The sequence below is a fragment of the Scardinius erythrophthalmus genome (genome assembly GCF_964197995.2).
Source record: "Scardinius erythrophthalmus genome assembly, chromosome: 17".
NCBI classification, from domain to species: domain Eukaryota; kingdom Metazoa; phylum Chordata; class Actinopteri; order Cypriniformes; family Leuciscidae; genus Scardinius; species Scardinius erythrophthalmus.
In genome coordinates, this window is record NC_138237.1 from 36,718,744 (window position 1) to 36,738,945 (window position 20,202).

General features: G+C 40.7%; 1 protein-coding gene across 2 annotated transcripts in view; it reads left to right on the plus strand.

The window, feature by feature from the left end:
* The window catches only part of stk32a (serine/threonine kinase 32A), an 86,721-nt gene that overhangs the window by 6,087 nt on the left and 60,432 nt on the right, over nt 1-20,202 (plus strand). For both annotated transcript variants that reach the window (XM_081391051.1, XM_081391052.1), the window contains exons 3-4: nt 5,671-5,726; nt 6,747-6,898. In XM_081391051.1, the coding sequence (XP_081247177.1) occupies nt 5,671-5,726; nt 6,747-6,898 (208 nt within the window). The remainder of the gene's footprint in view (nt 1-5,670; nt 5,727-6,746; nt 6,899-20,202) is intronic.

Consider the following 20,202-nt stretch of genomic DNA (forward strand, 5'->3'; position numbering starts at 1 on the left):
TGACTGCATTTTTGTTCCTTTCACAAACTGGTCAAATGATTCAGACCAGAGCAATCAGTTTGGTGTGAAAATTAACCAAAACAGCTGAAAAATGCTACAATGTATATTTTGTTGCCCTTGGTCCAGACCAAATGAACCGAACTACAGATGTGAAAGCACCCTTAGTTTGCATCTTGCCCTGGGTGCCATTTTTATAGTCCTTTGTAGTTTTCTTTTTTGATTACTACCCTGATTGCACCAGGTGTGTCTTATTTGTCAATTACCCTGTGTGTATATAAGCTCTTTTACTCCTGTTCATTGTCTGGTCTTTTCCTTTGGTGGATGTCGGTGTCACTGGTCTAAGTCCTGCTTCCTGGTTTTCCTGTGTTTGGTTGATTTTGTTTGTTTGGCGGCGTTCGCGGCATCTCCCCCCAAGTTGACTGCAACCACTACAGCTCTGAACTCTCTGCCTTTCATGTCATGGCCAAGGAGGCTGAATGTGAACTTCCTCTCTGCCCTGACACGACCACGGAGGTCGTCCCTGAGCACTCTGTGGAATTTCACTCACTGGAACGGACTAGGGAATTTTACTTACAGGAGCAGACTCGGAATTTCTCTCACTGGAACGAACATGGGAATTTCACTCTCTGGAGCGGACTTGTGAATTTCACACACTGGAACAGGCTCGGGAAATTCACTTACTGGAATGGACTCAGGACATGAGGATCCACAGGTAGCCAGCACCCACTCAACAAAGTCCAAAAAGGGTGCTCCACGACAGGCTTGCCTTCATCTGCTTATTAAGTTTGGTGTAGTACAATATCATTAATGTGTTCAGGAAATGAAGTCAGGCACGCCAGTTGATGAAAATCACTCGTATGGTCCTCGAGGGTTATTCCCTGTTGTTCCAGGCAGAGCATGCGCACTGCTGGTAAGTCCATTCTTCAATCTTTGTTTAGGTTCTGTACTAGGTCACAGTTGAGTAGCTGTAACAAAGCGCATGATACTCAAAATAGTCTTTTAATTGTAGATTCCACCATGCAAACACACAGGAGAGAGCTTGGAGAAACTGAATAGCATACTCTTAACACTGACGAGAAAGGACAATGAACTGAACAAAACAGGGAGTACTTATACCAGAACTAAACGAGGGAACTAATGAGTTAATTAACAAAGGAAATGTGAATGAGTTGAATCAAAGAAACACATGGGAAAACTGAGTCAACTGAAAATGAGCAAACTGAAGGAGAACACAAGGAAAACAATGTCAAAACAGAACATAACCCTGACACCTCATGCAAAGTTACTAAACGATTCTTTATGTCCAAAGGGTGATGTTCACTAGCATGCGTAAACCAAGAGCTGTGTTTCTGTCAGGACCACTATCGTTGAATACGATTGACAATTAGCATACAGTTAGGATTGGCGGTAGCCTATGGTTCTGTTCTGGGCAAGAGCTCCCTGCGCATCCATGCAGCCTAGCATGAATAAGAGCAGCAATATCCCCGCTTAGGGGAAACAGAACAGAACCAACATGAATATATTGAATCAGAATCAGAATGCCAAATCCTGACTGACGAGAGGAGCTGGGGAGGGAGGAGGGTAATTCGCTCCTGAGAAATGCGATAGCTGCTGATAATACTGAAGGAACTTATATATGTATACAGTGACAGGCATTGTATTCCTATAGGTAGACGTGGATCAGCTGAGAGTCAGCTGATGCGAGCTTGACTAACGTGACCTGCCAGAACTGACCCTACGCTTGATTTCTGTTTTCTTCACACTGCTAAGAAAAAAATCTGCAGGATGGAGTTGTCTTAGCATTATAATGAACGTGTAACGATATAGATAACACAGGGAACAGAAATGGACTCAAGTGCAGAAGTTTATTCTTCAAACAAATGATAACATAATTATTCAGGTAAGTTCACTTCTAGTGGTTCATCACAATTTAATAAAATAAGAAATAAGACTGGTAGATTGCACATTAAGTGGAAGCAAACAGAGTATAACAAACAGAGGCACAGAGTTTAGAAGATCGTGAAGATCCAAAACACAGGTAGGTAACGCACAGGAACAACAGAACTATAATCTGCTTTGGTCGCCAGACAATCAAGCCCTGGTTAAGTGGAATTTATAAAAGGAGTTCTGGGTGCAGAGGAGATTGATGACAGGTGAGTTCAAATAGAACTCTGGAGAGCGTGAGTGGGTGGATGAGGTAGTGCAGAAGTGAAGAAGGACCCGGTGAACTCATGAAGGAATCCCCCTCTAGGAGCAGTTTCCAGATGCTCCAAAACACAATAATCCATGGGGGAGTGGAATGAGAAAGAAGCCTGGGCTGAGACCATAGAGGCAGGAAACAGGGAGCAACCAACAGCAGGATCACCAGTGGAGAAGATGGAGGAAGGAGCCAGGCTGAGAGGCTTCAGGGTGGAACTCCCAGCAGAAAGGCCAGGATGCAGGCTCACGGCAGAGATGATGGAGAGAGGAGCCTTGATGAGGATTGGCAGGCTTCTCCAAGGCGATGAGTGACCGAGACTGAGCCCATGTTGGTGGAGACCCAGGCGGAGCTGAAGAGCTGACATCAATGACCTGGAGAGCAGGACGGAGCCGTGGCACCGGAGGACTGAGACGAAGGCGGTGCGACTGAGGACCAAGGCGCAGCCAGAGGGAAGGAGGAGCCAGATGGAGCCAAAGAGCTGGAGGGATGAAGCGCAGCTGAAGGCCTGGAAGTCCATGGCACAGGCAGAGCAACAACTGACCAAGGTGATCCCAGAGGGACGAGGGAGCCCTGTGGGGCCATGAGGACGACGGTCCCCGGTGGAGCTGAAGGTGTGAGGAGCCAAGGCGGAGCCGACTGGTTGACTTGTCTCCTACTTTGATGGGGGCTCATTTCAAGCATATTATCGTATAGCAGCAGTGTGTTTTCATGCTCACAGCAGCATAAACATTTTGGCTTGTATTATTCATTTTCTCTCTTCCAGCTTTGTAATTTTATATATGCTTTTTGTGCAGCAGTAGTGTGTCTTACATGCTCACTGCAGCGTATCACAGTGTGTATCGGCAGTAGCAAGTTCCTGCACTTGCTCTGTAGCAGCAGCGATCTACAACAACAGCAATAATAAACAGCAGCAGCAATATCAGCTGCAGCTTAATAGATCTATTACGCCAAGACCAAATGCATGCTAAAAAAATCTTCGGAGAGTTGTCATAATAAATATACAGTATATATATAATATCAATCCGACACAGATCTGTTTAGTTTTCACAGTTAAAACAATACAAAACAAAATGCAAGCACCACTAATAGTCAAACAGTACTGATAGACAGAAACACATTTCCTGCACTTCCCCTGCAATTGCTATTTTTTTGTATGCCTTGAAAGTTAAAGAAGAGCATGTTTAGCTTTTTTTTTAAAGAGTTTTTTTTTTTTTTTAAGAGATCTTCAGGCAATATTTCAAATTTATTGAAGCCTTGATTTGGAAATTGTTATTCACTTTGTGGTAAGAATTTCCTCTTAGAGATGGGGCATTTACTATTTAGGACAAGCTTATGACCCCTCTGGATGTCTCTGTGAAAAAGGGTGTCAGCGTTCTCTAAATGGCTGTCCTAGATCGTTTGCCCGCACTCAATAGTTCACTCAATGGCTCTTGAGACATGGGACAAAACATGTCCCTCAAATGTACCTTTTATTTTTAAAGTAACTCTATATTTAAACTCTGAAGATTATCACGAGTGTTGTAAATGTTTTTTGTTTTTACACAAATACCATATTAAAAGTTAAAAGTTTACTTTATTAAAACTATGAAATTTATAATGACAAAACGACCTTTCCTCAAATCATAATTCAAATATAACATTATCAGATACCCATCAGCCACAACATTAAAAGCACCTGCCTAATATTGTGTAGGTCCCCCTCATGCTGCCTAAACAGATCTGAGACATCTGTGGTCTCTGGGACCAAGACATTAGCAGCAGATCCTTTAAGTGCTGCATGCTGTGAGATGGGGTCCATGGATCAGATTTGTTGGTCCACCACATCCCATAGATGCTCAGTTGGACTGAGATCTGGGGAATATGTAGGCCAAGTCAAGACTTTTAACTCTTTGACATGTCCCTCAAACCATCCCTGAACAATCTGTGCAGTGTGGCAGGGTGCATTATCCTGCTGAAAGTGGCCACTGCCATCAGGGAACACCTTTAGCTGTGTTTCCACTGTCAGGCCAAGCGTCACTGTCACTTTCAGGGCTTTATTGGGGCTAATCGGGGCTTCCTCGGGGTCAACAGCCAAAACCCTAAAGCCGAATACCTTGGTATAATATCAAAGTGGGCCAACGAAGGGCTTGAGGAGTGGTCTTGAACAAGGGTGGATTTTATCTGAAACCTTTCCATCATGGGCAGCATTAAGCCTTTCAGCAATTTGAGCTACAGTAGCTTCTCTGTGTGATTGGACCAGATTGGTTTTAATGTTATTGTTGATCAGTGTATTTCTAAAAACATTTCCAAATCCTTTCCACTTTCCATTATTTTTTTATTATTGTAACTGGGGCAACTTCTATTAATTACACGTACATTGAATTTACTATACACACAAAGAGTTGAGGTCTTCTGAAGGATATGCCTTAAAGGGATACTGCAGTTCTCCCAAAAAAACTTTTTTTTTACAGTCCAGTTCTGCATGTACATATTACAAATTACTATAGTAACGTCAATAACTGGGTAATTGCTAGTAACCCAAATCCTAAGCCTAAAATCTAAACTTAGCCTACTTTAAGTCCATAGTTGGGTAAGTACACTGTGAACATACAGTACTGTAAAATAAAAATAAAAATTACTAACCCTTATGTCATACAGTACCTCAATGTCTTTATTTCTTCATCCTTTATGTTGTTTGACTCTATTTTCAAGACTTTGGGGTAAATTGGATCATTCTGGGTAAAAGATTTGGCACTCACTGGCTCCTGAAAGTTACATATTAAGATCTGCCAAAAGTTTGTCATATACTTGAGAAATATATATATATGAGAAATATAAATATCTCTCTCTCTCTCTCTCTCTCTCTCTCTCTCTCTCTATATATATATATATATATATAGAGAGAGAGAGAGAGAGTATACTGTGAAACTGTGAGCATGCTGTCTGAGGCAGAGACAGACTTCTCGTTTAAAAAATGTAATTGCTGGTCCTCGACCAACAGACTAGTATCTATCGAGTAGTGACCATCAAACTGTAATTGCTGCTGACAGCATATATTAGACTGCAGTTTAGATGCAGAGATGGGCAAGGTTCATTCACAGGTTAGATGATGAGTTCGGCTGCATTAGATGAGGTGAGAGATGATGCTTTGAGTCGGACTGCATAACTGTTTAAATCAGATGGGCAACTTCATAAAAAAATAAATTTGCTGACAGCTTGTTTTATTTACAATTCAGCAGAGTAATTGTCCTTGGGGGGGGTTTGAATCGGTTCTATTCCTCCCATCTGCTACAGTGTTTACTGTGTTGGCTGCACAAAGTCAACATACTATTATTGTTATACTATGTCCTTTTTGGAGCTTGAAATGTATGGACCCCATTCATTTTCAATGTATGGACAAATGTATGTGTGTTCTGTGTTCCACAGAAAAAAGAAAATCATTGTATCTTGCAATGCACTAACTGTTACATTTTATTTTTGTCTCTCCACAGTCAATTTTGACCACTTTCAGATCTTGAGAGCCATTGGTAAAGGCAGTTTTGGGAAAGTAAGTTTTGCTAAATATTTACTTGAAAACAAACCAATCATCAAAACAAATGAAGCTCATGGTACTGAGGCCAAAGTGAATTGTCAGGGATCTTCATTGATTGTGCTTGAAACATTAATACTGTAGATTAAGACCTAATTTAGAGAATTCAATGAATAAAAGTGCTCCAGTTGGCTTCAAGACGGTTAATTACTACTTTATTGACTCCATTGTATGGCAAGCCAATTGTCTATTATTGAGCAATATTCAATATAGTTACATTTATTCTGAGATTCTATCTATGTTGACTCTCCACTCTCCAGTAGAGTACAGCAGTCTGGCTCCAAAAGTAAAATCATTGTTTTCTGGATAGGGAAATTGGAAAAAAAATGGGATTTTTAATGATAACGTGTATATGAACATAAAAAAAAATAAGTTGTTAATCAGTGGCATATGCTCTTGTTAAAGCCATCTGTTTGCAATATTTCAGCAAATCGTGTTAGACCGCAGAATTTGTGGTGAAAAATGACATTATCTATGATGCCGTACAAGAAACTCCACCAATCAGAGTAATTGCCTAGCAAATTGTACCAAAAGAGCTCTGCATGTGAATGATGTAATCACATTCGTCTCCCTACACTCTCAAAATACTTAAATATTTTTAGATATATGCATATTTTACAAAATATATTGTTTCTATAGATATAATCAAATGAGTAATTTTATATTTCACCATCATTTTTAATTTGAGTAATTCATTCGCAGTGCTTTGTGGAATTACCATGAACAAGTTCTTTCCCTCACTAAAGCCATTAAGTACACAGTCTTGTACCATTCTCATTTTTTTATTCACCTAGCTGGTTGGTTTGGTTCATGGCTTTAGGAAAAATGTACGGGGGAAAATAATTACAGAACTAACACCGCTGAAAAAGTGGGCGAGCACTAATGCGCTCTATTGAGTGCAACAGAGACTGTCCAGTTTTTCAGCAACATTGGATTCCGATTTTTTTCAATAAAGACCACTTACCTTTTTTTTCCCAGGTATGCATTGTTCAGAAAAAGGACACAAAGAAAATGTATGCCATGAAGTATATGAACAAACTTCAATGTGTGGAGCGCAATGAGGTGCGCAATGTCTTCAAAGAGCTCCAGATAATGCAGAACCTAGAGCACCCGTTCCTGGTCAATTTCTGGTGAGTTTTTCCTAGTCATTAAGTGATCCATCAGTGCTGAAACATAGTCCAACAGCAGTATAATTTACAAAATAACTGAATACTGTTCTGTACATTTGTTAAATTTTCATGATGTGATAAATGTATGATGTTTTTTGATGTAATGTAATGAAACAGTTGACCTTGGAGTGTTTCAGCTGAGTATAAGTATTCTACTAAGACACCAATGCTAACAATTACAATGAAAAGCTTCTTGAAAACCTAATGAGCTGACTCAACTCCTAACTGAATAGGAACTTCATGAGTAGATGACTTTAGACACCATCAAAATGTCACTCAGTATATGAGACCTGACCAAGCAGCCATTCACACAGTATGCTTACCTAGCGTTCTGTTTATTCTGACAATAACATGTTGCTAAGCTTACTATTCAATACTCATTCTTACTATATTTTCTATGTGTAGTGTAGGAAATATGAACTGACTATGTGACCTCCTTATTTAAGGGAGGAGGAGCCCTCTACAAATCACTTGAGCATCAAATGTAGTTTATAAAAATGTTACAATTTTATTATTCCAACAAAGACCATCAAAGAATAAAACACCAACTAAAAACATGTGTCAGTAATAATATCCGTAAAAGGAGGAAATGGCTCTCCTCAAGGGTCGGGCCTGTTCTCATGCTCCTCCTGCCACCTGAGAATAGAAACCAGAAGAAAAACCCAAAGGATTCACCGCAAACAAGTAGAAACCATTAATCACCATTACAGTGCCAACCTTCTAATACACACCACACAGCAGTGTCACGCCACCCGAATCACCTACTCAGGGGAGGTTAAGTGTCGATGCAGGCTTTTCGTCCCTGTACAAAACCATTAAGCACTGTAACACAAAAAACGAGGAGAGCAGTACCACACAAACAAAAGCAAATGACACAAATGATATTTAATAGGATCAAATTAAACATCAATATAGAATTAAGTAAAGAAGAAAGAAAAAAATAAACCACATAAGAAAACTTAAATACACAAGAGACAGTGGCTCTTTTTAACAAGAAAAAAAAAGCTACACGTTAATACGTTAACACAACCTGCAATAAAAGAAAACAAACAAACAAAACATACTTTAGCAAAAGTACAACTGCAGACTCAAACTCCTCACCCATCGGCCTCAATAAAAGGTATACTGCATTTACCGGTTGTTCACACTCCTACACGACCGCCAGCCCATTGAAGGTACCGCAGCAATAAATATTTGTCTGCCCAGCTTCCAGGACAGAGAGTAAAACCTGTTAATAAATCAGCCTAAAGGAAAAAAAGGGATCAAATAAGAATGGAATTGCACTATTAAAACGCACTCATTCAACACAAACAAATCACACAACTAATAACTCCACACACCTATATGAAAGGGTCAAGAGGCTGAACGTCGAGCCAATTTCAGAAACATGCCAATCTCACTATCTGTTTCTGCAACAATTATTTATGCTTTCTTGGTCATATGACTAGCTACCCACACCTGAAACTCATTGCTGGCCAGTCTCCTCCCACTTATGGATAGTTTTTAGTATTACACTAAAGTGCAATATGACTATGTAAAACAACCATGTCATTTATTTAAAGTGCATTTTTATGTTGATCTAATCGAAAATCATTTCCAGTTTAAACCTGATTTATTCTGTTTGGCTAAAAGCAATCAACACTCACAACACAATGATTTTTTTTATTTTTTTTTTATAGTATTTTAAATATTGTTGGTGTGCAGAACACGTACTAGCTAGCTTTACTGACTGCTTAAATTATTGTGGGTTTTATTTAGTTTTTGGTTGTCAGCACATTATGTATTTTATTATGGTGAAATTAAGTTGTAAAAGCCTAAATATATTATATTGACCTACACTGAGCCTAAAATAGCATACTGTATAGTAGGTACTACATTTTATTTTTAAACTTACTTTGCGACTGTTAAAAAAGTATTTTCTATATCAGTGGTTTCCAACCCTGGTCCTGGAGTACAATACATTTTAGATGGCTCTTTAATCTGACACAACCATTTCAGGTCTTGAAGTCTCTACTAACTAGCTGATGAGTTGAATCTGGTGTGTTTGATTAGGGAGACATGCAAAATGTGCAGAGTTTGGGGTACTCCAGGACCAGAGTTGGGAACCACTGTTTTATATAGTATGAGTATGTGTAGTATGAATGAAATTCGGATGCACTACATATGCCATGTTGTCACTGTCATGTGACCTACATCATCAGTTGTGTCGCTTCTTCGCCATTCACAAATCCTCTCCCGTGGCCTCATGCAATAGTAAAGTGTCTATCGAATGCATACTTCAGAATCTCAGTGGAAGTAGTAGGTCATCTAGGTACTTTTCGCCTACTGTATTTCAAGTACTATGTATTTGAACATACTACTCTGTTGGTGTACTATTTTTCACATACTATATAGTAGAGTAGTATTCGATTTTCAACACAGAAAATAAATACAATAACTAAATGGAAGTAGAAAGCAAATAAACAGTCCACAGAACAGAATGAAATCCTAACATTACTCCCCTCTCCTGAATGGTGCATCCTTGTGCCGTAAATAGAAACCACACCTTAGTGGAGGAATGGAAAACCTCTAAGGAGATGCTGGAGGGAGGAGCCAGGGAATAGACAATGGAGGGAGAAGCCAGGGAGGAGATGATGGAGGGAGGAGCCAGGGAATAGACAATGGAGGGAGAAGCCAGGGAGGAGATGATGGAGGGAGGAGCCAGGTAACGACCCAGAGCAGAGTCACCAGGATGAAGGCCCATGGTGGAACCAATGGAGGGAGAAGCCAGGGTGGAGACAGGAACCTGTCCAACTAAGGTGGAGCTGGGAGAGGTGGGGACCCAGGCGGAGGGGAGGAAACGAAGACTCGTGGTGACACTGTAGGCCTGAAGAGCCAAAATGGAGCCGGTACCTGTGGGAGTGAGGATAATGGTGGAACCGGAAGGAAGGAGGAGCCCGGCCAAGCCAGAGGGGTGGAGGGTCGAAATGCAGCTGAAAGTGACTTTTTTCCTATGCAGAAAAAAGGACACTGTGGAGACCACAAGGGAGGTACCACATGTGGAAAGAAGTTTCTGTGGTGTGGGTTTACCAACCGGGAAACTCAACAGTGGAAATAAATCATATGGGATTACCATCAGGTAATCCAGAAATATGGAGCACCTAACCCAAGTACAAGGGCTCACCTAAAAAGGGACATACCACAAGCAATCGGCCTGGCAGCATATTCCACCACCAAATTCGGCTACGGAAATTGTCCAGGGTTTGCCGGACATGGGGAACCCACATGGACAAAAATGCACACGTTATCACCTCAAAGAGGAGACAGGCGCTGTGTGCAAGCGATACACTGGACCAGTTGTCCAAAGTTTACCTATACGTGTCTGATAATACTTGGGACAAAACTGGCTAAACCCAGAGATTGTAAAATCTTGCAAACGTACCATTCACTAGTGCCCCAGAGGATGCAACACTCCTATTGGAGTGTGCTCGCTCTCCCAGGGGGCACGGCACACCCTGTATTTGGTATGCCAGAGAAATGGCATTCACAATCCTCTGTTTGGAGATAGCCTTCCCCTTCTGCTGTCCCCCTAAACAGACAAAGAGCTGCTCAGAGCATCTGAAGCTCTCTGTGCGGTCCAAGTAAATGCAAAGAGCACACACTGGACACACCAAAGATAAGTGCTTGCAAGTTCACCACTTGATCCCAAAAAGGGGTAGTTGAAACTTTGGGCACATAGCCCAGTCGAGGTCTCAGGATCACGTGAGTATGCCAGACTGAACCCAAGGCACGTTTCGCTAACAGAGAATGCTTGCAGGTCCCCAACCCTCTACATGGATGTGGGCGTGGTCAGGAGGGCCCTCTTCAATGAGAGGGCACTAAGCTCAGTTGACTCAAGGGGCTCAAACAGGGCTCTCTGTAGGCCCAGCAACACTACAGAGAGGTCCCAAGAAGGAATAAGGTGCAGACCTGGATGAATTTAACCTCCTGGCACCTCTAAGGAACCTGATGATTAGGTTGTGCTTCCCTAAGGGCTCACCATCCACTGTGTCACCTTAGTGCAGTGCACCTTAGAACGGTGCTTTCCTGCAGGAAGGAAAGCAGAGCCAGGGCCAGACTTGGAGGTTCTAGAGGTCTGGTTGTGGGTGCCAAATTGTGCACTACCCCTGAGAAGGAAGGTCCTTCCTAAGGGGAATTCACAAAGGAGGGGCTGTCATGAGGACAGATGACAGACAAGCGTGATAGCCACGTGATGTGTACTGTAGCAACATGCCGATCTTGGGACTCGAATCTTAAGCCACTGCTGAAGCGGTCTCATATGCATTGACCTGAGCGGTGTAACTGCCGCTGAGGAAATCTCGGAGATCTAAGATTTGCCGCATCCCACCGCCCTTTTCTGGTACGATGAAGTAAAGGCTGTTAAACCCTTTCCTCTTCTCGGCTGGAGGGACAGGCTCTGCCGCACCCTTTACCAGAAGGACTGCAATTTCTGCACGCAAGACAGGGGCTTCCTTTCCTGCTACTGAAGTAAAACACGGGTCACGGACTGTCAGTTTAGTTTTCATTTGCATGAACTTTAAGTTTGCTTGTCATTATTTACTGTTGTCTTTGCTCACGTTTCCCACCACTTGTTTGTTACCATGGTTATTCATTAAACAGCTGTTCGCATTTGAGATATCATTGTATACTTAAGTTCCTGTGTTTCCTAAGTTCATTGTCGGTTATTGTTTGTGTGTAGACACGCTGTTACGTTATGGATTACCTGAGTTTATTGCTTTATTAAATATGTTCGCATTGGAATCTTCATCTTTGGACATAATAACTGACCACAAAATGGATTATGCAGCTGAATTTGCTGCGTTGGCCAGGAGAGGCCAAAATTTGTTGGACTACACCCTTCAATTCTGCCACCTTGCCGTACGTTCACCATTTGATGACGAAACCATCAAATCTCTGTATTGGATCGGGGCGAACTATGAACATCAAGTAGACCTCCCAGACATGCAAGAACTCAGCTGGAGGGATGTGAGAGTGGTTCTCAGCAGATGGAGTGCCAGTGCCAATGCCATGAGAAGTGGATGTGCCCACCATCGCACCAGAGCTTGAGCCCCTTACGTATGACCTGGCGTGCGAGCCGGCCACCGAGTTTGTGACAGAGGAAATACTAGTGGAGTTTGAGGGAATGGAGGAGTTCCCCGTCCACAACCTCGCAGCAGTGAGTGAGTGCGTAATGGACTGGGAGACTGATGTGTTGGTCTCACCCTTTTACCACCACCTCTACTTCCAGCCCTGTCTTCGTCATCTCCTGTCTACACCATTGTTCATCCCTTACCTCCTCACTGCGTTGGGGATTCATCTGGGGCATCCCATGAGCCATCCTCAAACGGGCTGGGGGATTCTCTGACTCTGCCTCCGGCTACTGTCCCCGCTACCCCACTTCGGCCCATCGCCTTAACTCCTCCGCCTCCATTCCTCCATTCCTCCCTCCCTCAGCTCCTCTGTCGACCCGCACCGCACCAGGTCGAACATAAACGAAAGACTTACAAGTTTGGAATGACAGGAGTAATTTTGAATGACATGACAGAAATTTCATTTTTGGATGAACTATCCCTTTAAAAGGATATACTACTGTATGTTTAGATGCTGACAGTATGTTTACATTATTTCAGTGTACAATATCAGCTTTTTATATTTATTATAAATAAATAATAAAATGAATGTAACACAATATCATCTTTATCAAAAAAAAATCTAATATGAATAATACATAAAACATATAAAACCATATCAACAGAACTCATGTATGAATACCTAAAAACACTAATGTGATCACGTTGCATTTAGAATCAACTAAAAACACCTCAAATATTATGGCACGTCTTGTTTTCTTTATAAGACTCAATGGAGCATGCTGGAGCACAACACATCATCCTCATCAGAATGTGATGCATGAATGACTAAATTGCAAATGACTAAATCAATAGCAGTGCTTTTTTTAATTAAAAATTAAATAATACGTACAGTGGAGAAGAGAAAACAGCTCTCTCTAAATAATAGTCCTGCCGCATGGGGCGTTAAATTTGATAAGAATGCATGGGGAATGGTAATGTGCTTGGCAGCCGTTTTAAAAGAAGGTGAGCATTGTGCATGTTCCCCTGCAGTGCTGCAGATGAATGTGAGTTCTACTGGACCGAAAGAGCACTCAAGGTCAGATGTGAGAGACTTCAAGCCACAGTACTCTCTCTCTCTCTCTCTCTGTCTGTCTCTGTTTGTGTAAAAATGAATAGATAAGTATAACTATGGTTATGATTATTCATGAGACCATAGAATGTATTATAAGGTGCATTGCAACGCACAATTAATGCATTATAATACTTTTATAATGCATAATATATAAAGGCTTTAAGTAAAGTGTTAGCACAAAATTCACCTCAGTTTAGTCCACATTTTTTCACAAATATAAAATAATCTGTTCAGTCTGTTCTCAAATTATATACAGTAGTATTTTACAGTAGTAAAACAAAACAATCTCAAAATATGAGATTAAAATAATGTGTCAAGCACTCATTTCTCAAAAGTGACATTGTCGAACAGTGACACCAGCAGATTAAGTTTCAGAGGGAGGCAGCTCATTGTGTTCTCACTGAGGTCATAAAGCGTGCATGTGAGGGGGGTAATGGCAAAGTACAGATCACATGAGAGAAGGCTGTAACTGGCTGATCACCCCTTCAATGTGACCTTAGGCTGCTACGTTTGAATCATTAAGAAAAATAACACGTTCCCTGGGTAAAACCCCCATAGTTAAGAATTATGCAAGTTGTGATTTTGTAGATTTTGTAGTGCCCCTATCATGCTTTTTCGAATATTACCTTTCGTGCAGTGTGTAATATAGCTGTCTCTGAATGTAAACGGTCTGCAAAGTTGTAAAGACGAAAGTGCACGATAAATACAAAGTTCTGTCATGAAACTCTAGATGGCAAACGCTAATAGGTCCTTATCTCAACCTGCTTGCAATCACATCGTTGTCTATAGGGTACAACTGATTGGTTCCTGCCATTTCAGTAGCCAATGAGCTCACGTGCTCAACCTTCAAATACTTTGTTAGCATTTGCCTTAGCAGTGCAGCGCGCTTTCAGAAACCCTCCTCCTTCTCCAGCTCTACATGTATAGATCTGCTACGTGTAATTCATGTACGCTATATTGTACAGCAGCAGCATGTCTTGCCCACAGCAGCGTGTTGTGAATGTATTGGCAGGAACAAATCTCTGTACTTGCTCTGCAGCCGTAGCAGCGTAGCAGATCTATTCTGCCTAGACCAAACATATCAACATTGTCATAACCATTACCATGCCAAACACTCATGACAGAAATAAAGTTAGTCTCCCAAAAGAAAGCATCGACTCTGAACCGCCTAAACGAGTCGTCAGGAATTTCAGTCTCGTTTGCATAATGCCTGCCTATAGTCTTCATTGGCTGCCCTCGAACAACTTGACCCACCCTCAAACGCTGTAGCTGGTTCGTTGTGTACATGTCGAGAAGACGTTGCTCTGCAAAAGCAAATTGTCTTTTGTAAGCACTTCCAAAGAATGAGGATGTAAAGAGTCTGTGGTTAAAACTACCACGGCAATACAACAGCAGTATAACCTTTTGACGATTGCTTCTCAAATCTCTGAGGTCTAAATAGGATTTACAAAACACTTATTAAAGATGGGTCAGTACCCTGTATTTTTTAGACCAACTTGCTTCTCAGAATCACAACCTGAAAGTATGATAAATTATTGATGTATATATTTTCTACCAAGTGTTCAAAATTTGTGTTTTATATTGTGTAGGTCTCCGGCTAACTCACGTTATTACTGTCTTACTGAAATACTTAGCTAAAATGATGTCCATTAAGGCAGATTGACTGTTGTTCTTACTACTTTGAGTAATGATAAAGGATGGAGCAAGATTTGTTTTACAAACTTGTCCAACATGTGCACTGCAATAAATTAGAAATATACACATGGGTTTGTTGATGGACATGCTCTTGTTAATGCTGATGGTGAGGAATTACAGTTGCAACATCTCATAATGTACCTCAAACTGAGTAGCGTATCACTGAGAAACGTCCTGCTCAAGTCGTCCTTGCGATGGAGGTTTGGTTTAATAACTACTGGTAGTTCTTCCAATGTTTCATCATTGGACTCGCACTCGGATTGATATGGTAAAATCGACGTCATCGTTTCTGTCTTTACAGTGTGTACAATCTCTGAGCTTTAGGAAGCCTCCGGATCTGAAGTTCAGTTATGGTAATGGGCATTTAGCTTCCGACAAGCGTTGTAAGCGGTGGACCAATCACAACAGAGCAGAGAAGGCTCTGGGAAAGGAGGGATTTAGAGAGACTGATTCATCTGACAAGTTGTTTGGGAATCATTGAAAAATCTGCTGATATGCAATGTATAATATGAGAAAATTAAAGTTTTTTTTTTTTTTACCTTTGATTCATGTAAACCTGTTTTAGGAGACCACATGAACCTTTAAAATAGCATAATAGGGGCACTTAAAAAGTATTTGTCGTGCTGTCTTTACAAATATTGTAATAATTCTAATAAGAATCAGCAGAAAATAATGAGCATTACAAAGAAAACCCTCAAAATGTAGGGATGCCTTTTTGCGTAAAGAGTGCTTGATCGTCAAGATGCAATAAACAAACACTATATAAAAACTTATTTAAAAAAAACCCTACTATGTACTGACATTTAAATTAATTATTTGATACAATGCACTAATTTTGTACATGCATGTTTTTACATTGTACTTAGTTTTTTTACAGGGTTGGAACAACATGAGGGTGAATAATTACTGACAGAATTTTCATTTTTGGGTGAACTAACCCTTTAACCTTACCACACCACTATCCCACCTCAATAGCAGCACAAGTGTTTTGCAATGCAACATGAACACAAAAAGTACAGAGTATTTAACTATTATTATTATTATTATCATTATTATTATGTAAGTACATAGTAGTTAAATATACCTAATATAAAGTCGGACCCATTTTCTTTATGCAAAAAAAAATATATATATTTGGGTCAAATTACAGCCCAGACAGGTTTTCATAACATTATGTCACACTACTGTATGGGTTATTATAATATTTTGTGGTCAGATGAAACCAAGATCTATTCTCCAAACCGCAAAACAACCAGGTTGGATGTACAGTGCATCACAGGGCTTGAAACTTAAGATATCTTGATAAATATATTGCTTACACCAGACACTTTTGCAGTAAAATCTTTGACAGTAGACAATTACTTAAAATACTTCTCTGTGCAGTATTCAGATATAGCAGTGGTCCAAGCCTAATTACTTTTAAATGAGATGTAGACATGCTTCATTCTCTGATGGCCAACTGAGTCTACAACCTTTTTTATATTTAAAGAGGAGAGCTCTCATCCTACCTCATATCTCACACTGAGTGTGTTTCCCCAGACCGCTGAAACTCTTCTGCTTGTGAACGTGAGGTCTGTGGCGAAAGTTGAATCCTCCTGATGTCTGAATGTCTGACCTTCTAAAACAAAAAGATAATAGCATTTAGACTATAGGTTTCACATTCAAAAGCCATTGCACTTTAATGGTCGCATTATTTAATGGACAATTATGAATAATGTTGTTCTATGCTATTAGCACTTTTAAACTGGTTTTGATGAACTGTTGTAGAGATAATTACATTATTTTGGCTTGTGTTTAGCAATTTTCGTTTTCGCTTAAGAGCCCCCCAAATGCACTCAAAGTGAATCAATCTTTTGTCACCATTGTGCTTGTACAGGAAGTATACCTTGACCGAAGAAGGCTCACATCTTATGCTTTCTCAGCACCACGGTGTAATTTGGTCCCTCTTTGACAAGGGCCGCTGAGCAGGCATTGCGAACTGACAAATAAAGCCTGTCAATCAAAGTGCAGTTTAAAATCAATGTGACACATATCATGGTGACATCTTAAGCACATTTTCATGCCATGCCTTTTTCCTTGTCATTAGTAATTTATCAGATGTGTTCTTTTGCAGAAGTGCAGGATCTCAGTGAAGCCCTGAAATACAAATCAAGCAGCCTCAAAGGGTCATTAGACAGCTATAAATAATGAAAAATGAATGCCCCACATAATCTGACAATGCCAAAGTGAAATACTTCTGTGCATATTTTGCCAGGCTAACATGAAAATGATTATGAGGTACACAAAAGCTGTTTAATTCTGCCTTCTGTTTGGTTTCAAAGGCAGGATTATTATCATAAACTAAAAACCATTGGAAATAATATATATTTATTACATAAAAAAATAAAATAAACACCAATAAAAAAAAAACGTATTTTATTTCAGCTAACATTTCTCATTTTCATTTAGTTTAAGCTAAACTATAAATAATTAAACAAAAAAAAACTAAAAACTAACAAACAGATTTACTAAACAGGGCAAATCAGCATGAGACCGCAATCGAATAAAAGTTCTACGGGTGATCCACTGACATGACTCAGCCAGCTCATTTACATTAGGCTTGTTCAACTTCACACAGCTCTGCGCAGACAGATCGGCGGCTGACTTGAAGCGGTGCATGCTGGTTAGAAATTGTGTCCGACTTGAGACAGCGCCGACTCTACGTGACTGACGTCCCGCGAGAGCGACTCGAGAGCAGCCGGAGGACTCAGCCAGCGCAGTTTCTCCAGAGCGGCTGCACGAGCTCTAGCTGTTCCACGATTGGCCGAATCCACCGCTTCACGTGTGTGCCATGTTTATTCCAACCCCTTTAGTTCAACTAATGTTCACAAATCTGTTTTTATAACACTAAAAGCTATTTTCATGTAGTCGCGATGTGATATTGTGTCATGTTTATCAAAATAAAACTGATACCCCTGAGACCCCACTACATTGGTATTTAAATAGTATAGACTTATGTTGAACTTTATTCTTGTGCAAACAGACGCTGTATGAAGCAGTACATAAAGTATTCAATGAAAACGTAACTGAAAGTCTGTGTATTTGGCAAATAGTGCATTTATTTCACTTCAGCTGTGGTAAAGTATGCAAACACAGCGCGAGCGTCACTACGGGAAGCAGAAAGTGTCCGACTTCACGTCTCCGTTTTCAACTCCTCTCGCCTGAACGCGGCAACTCTCGCCAATCGGTTACATTCAGCCACAGCCGATCTCCAACACACCTATTATGAGCAAAAGCAATCTATCAATCTACAAAATAGCGTGGGGTCGCAAACAAGCGAAGCCAATGATAATCAGGTGCGGGTGATCTACTAACAACACAGGTGCGCGTTATTAAATTTGAGAATGTGGCTTGGCAAGTGACATGTTCGGATAACATCTTCCTCTGGCATTTTGCATAAATTAACATGAGTGGAGACATTTCTCTTCGTTCTACCACTCACTCTCTATTCTCTGTGGTTTATCCTCCTTGCAGCAACTTTCGCAGCCATGTCAAGCACAAAATGGGTTAAGACATGCTTTTTTGAGTGTTAAATAATTTCACACAGAGCAGTAAACTGACTACAGCAAACTTAGGACTGTAACTCACCCTGCACTCTCTGTGCTATGGTTTCTCAAATTGTGTGGCTTGTCGATTTTCTAAAAATACAATAGGAAAAACAGTAATCTTTTTTTGACTGATGAATGATGAAACAGGAAAAACAATCCTATAGGACAGAGCCATAACTATAGACCAGAATATCATAGAGACTTGCCACACAGGACACCAAAACACCCACTTAAAAACCTGCTAAAAACAACCACCTCATAGCAATGTCCTAAAAACCAGCCACAGCACCTTCAGAAAAATCTTACAGTAAGTGCCTCATGAATTTTGACCAGCAATGCTCTAATTTCTTCTGTCTAAAATAACATTACTGCATTTTTAATATTTTAGAAGATTTCAATGTAGAGTCTCCTTGGAAATGATGAGATGTCCCAATTCTAATGAGCATGTTCAGTATGGCATATTCACTTAGATGACTCACACAAGTCTTTTAAAACATTAAGCAATGAGATGAGAAAATCTGCAGATGGCCAGATTGTTGTTATGTTGCTTAAAAACCCTCAGGCTGTGTTGTATTTGTGTCCACACTGAGACTACTCTGATTCAATCTCTTATGCTCCTGCCTTACTTCATGCATTGAGAACTTTCACTTCCATACCGAGGATGCATGCAGTCCCTCATGAATATTAAAAGAAAAATTCACCCAAAAATGATCTGTCACCATTTACTCAACCTCAAGTTATTCTAAACCCGTATGAATTTCTTTCTTCTGCTGAACACAAAAGGAGTTGTTGGTGTGCATGGAAATGTGGTGAGATGGGAAGAATTCCATGTCTAAGTATGGATGTACCCACCCCAAGTCTTTTGGCAACGGTGAGCGGATCAGTAAACTTGTCTCTTAAGAACTTGCAAGGGGTTGCATACCCTCACTGTATCCCCCTCATGGAAACAAGGAGTACAAGCACCCCACTTAGCATCTGTGTACTTTTACATTTTGGGCCATATCTTGCACCCAGCGCAATTGACTTTGTACACCGACGCAACGCATGTATCATTCCTATTTTGCACCCGACGCACAGCAGACTTTTCCCTCCACAGACGCACGTCGGTAAATTAGGCAATGAACTTGCGCTCCCGGGGGCGGTTCAGCGAAAAGAAGAGGCGTGTTCCGGCGCAAACGTTCCCTGGTGCTATTTTGCAGTTTCAGAAAACAATTCCGCCACTGACCAGAAAGAACTTAGTCTAAAGTCAGTGGCACGTTCAGATGCTATTTTAAGGGCGCATGCTTGGCCATAATGTAGCGTGTGCACAACGCGCATACACTTTGCTTCTCTCATCTACACACAGATGCAGCAGTTGCCATTTTTGCAAACCATACATAATTACAAGGAAAAATATTCCCCATGAAGGAAATCATTGTTGTGTCCATGAAGATGTGAAAAATAGGCATAAATCTAGCTTACACATTTACCCAAATTATTATACGCCTGTTTAACCGAAGCTAATTTGGGTGTGTTTCTCCATCCCCATACAATGTCACTTCTCTGTGTTTTACGGCCCTGACGAGAACGTCGGTCTCCTCGGCTGTGAACCGTTCCTGGCGTACGCCTGGCAAATCCGCCGTTATAATAGCAATCCGCCATGGAACAAGCGCCTGCTCTTAAAGGGAATGTGAGATGACGCTCTGATTGGTTTATTTCACATTAAACAAACCACACCTATGAGTAATGTAGCTACTTCAGACCAACCCATTTTAGATTTGA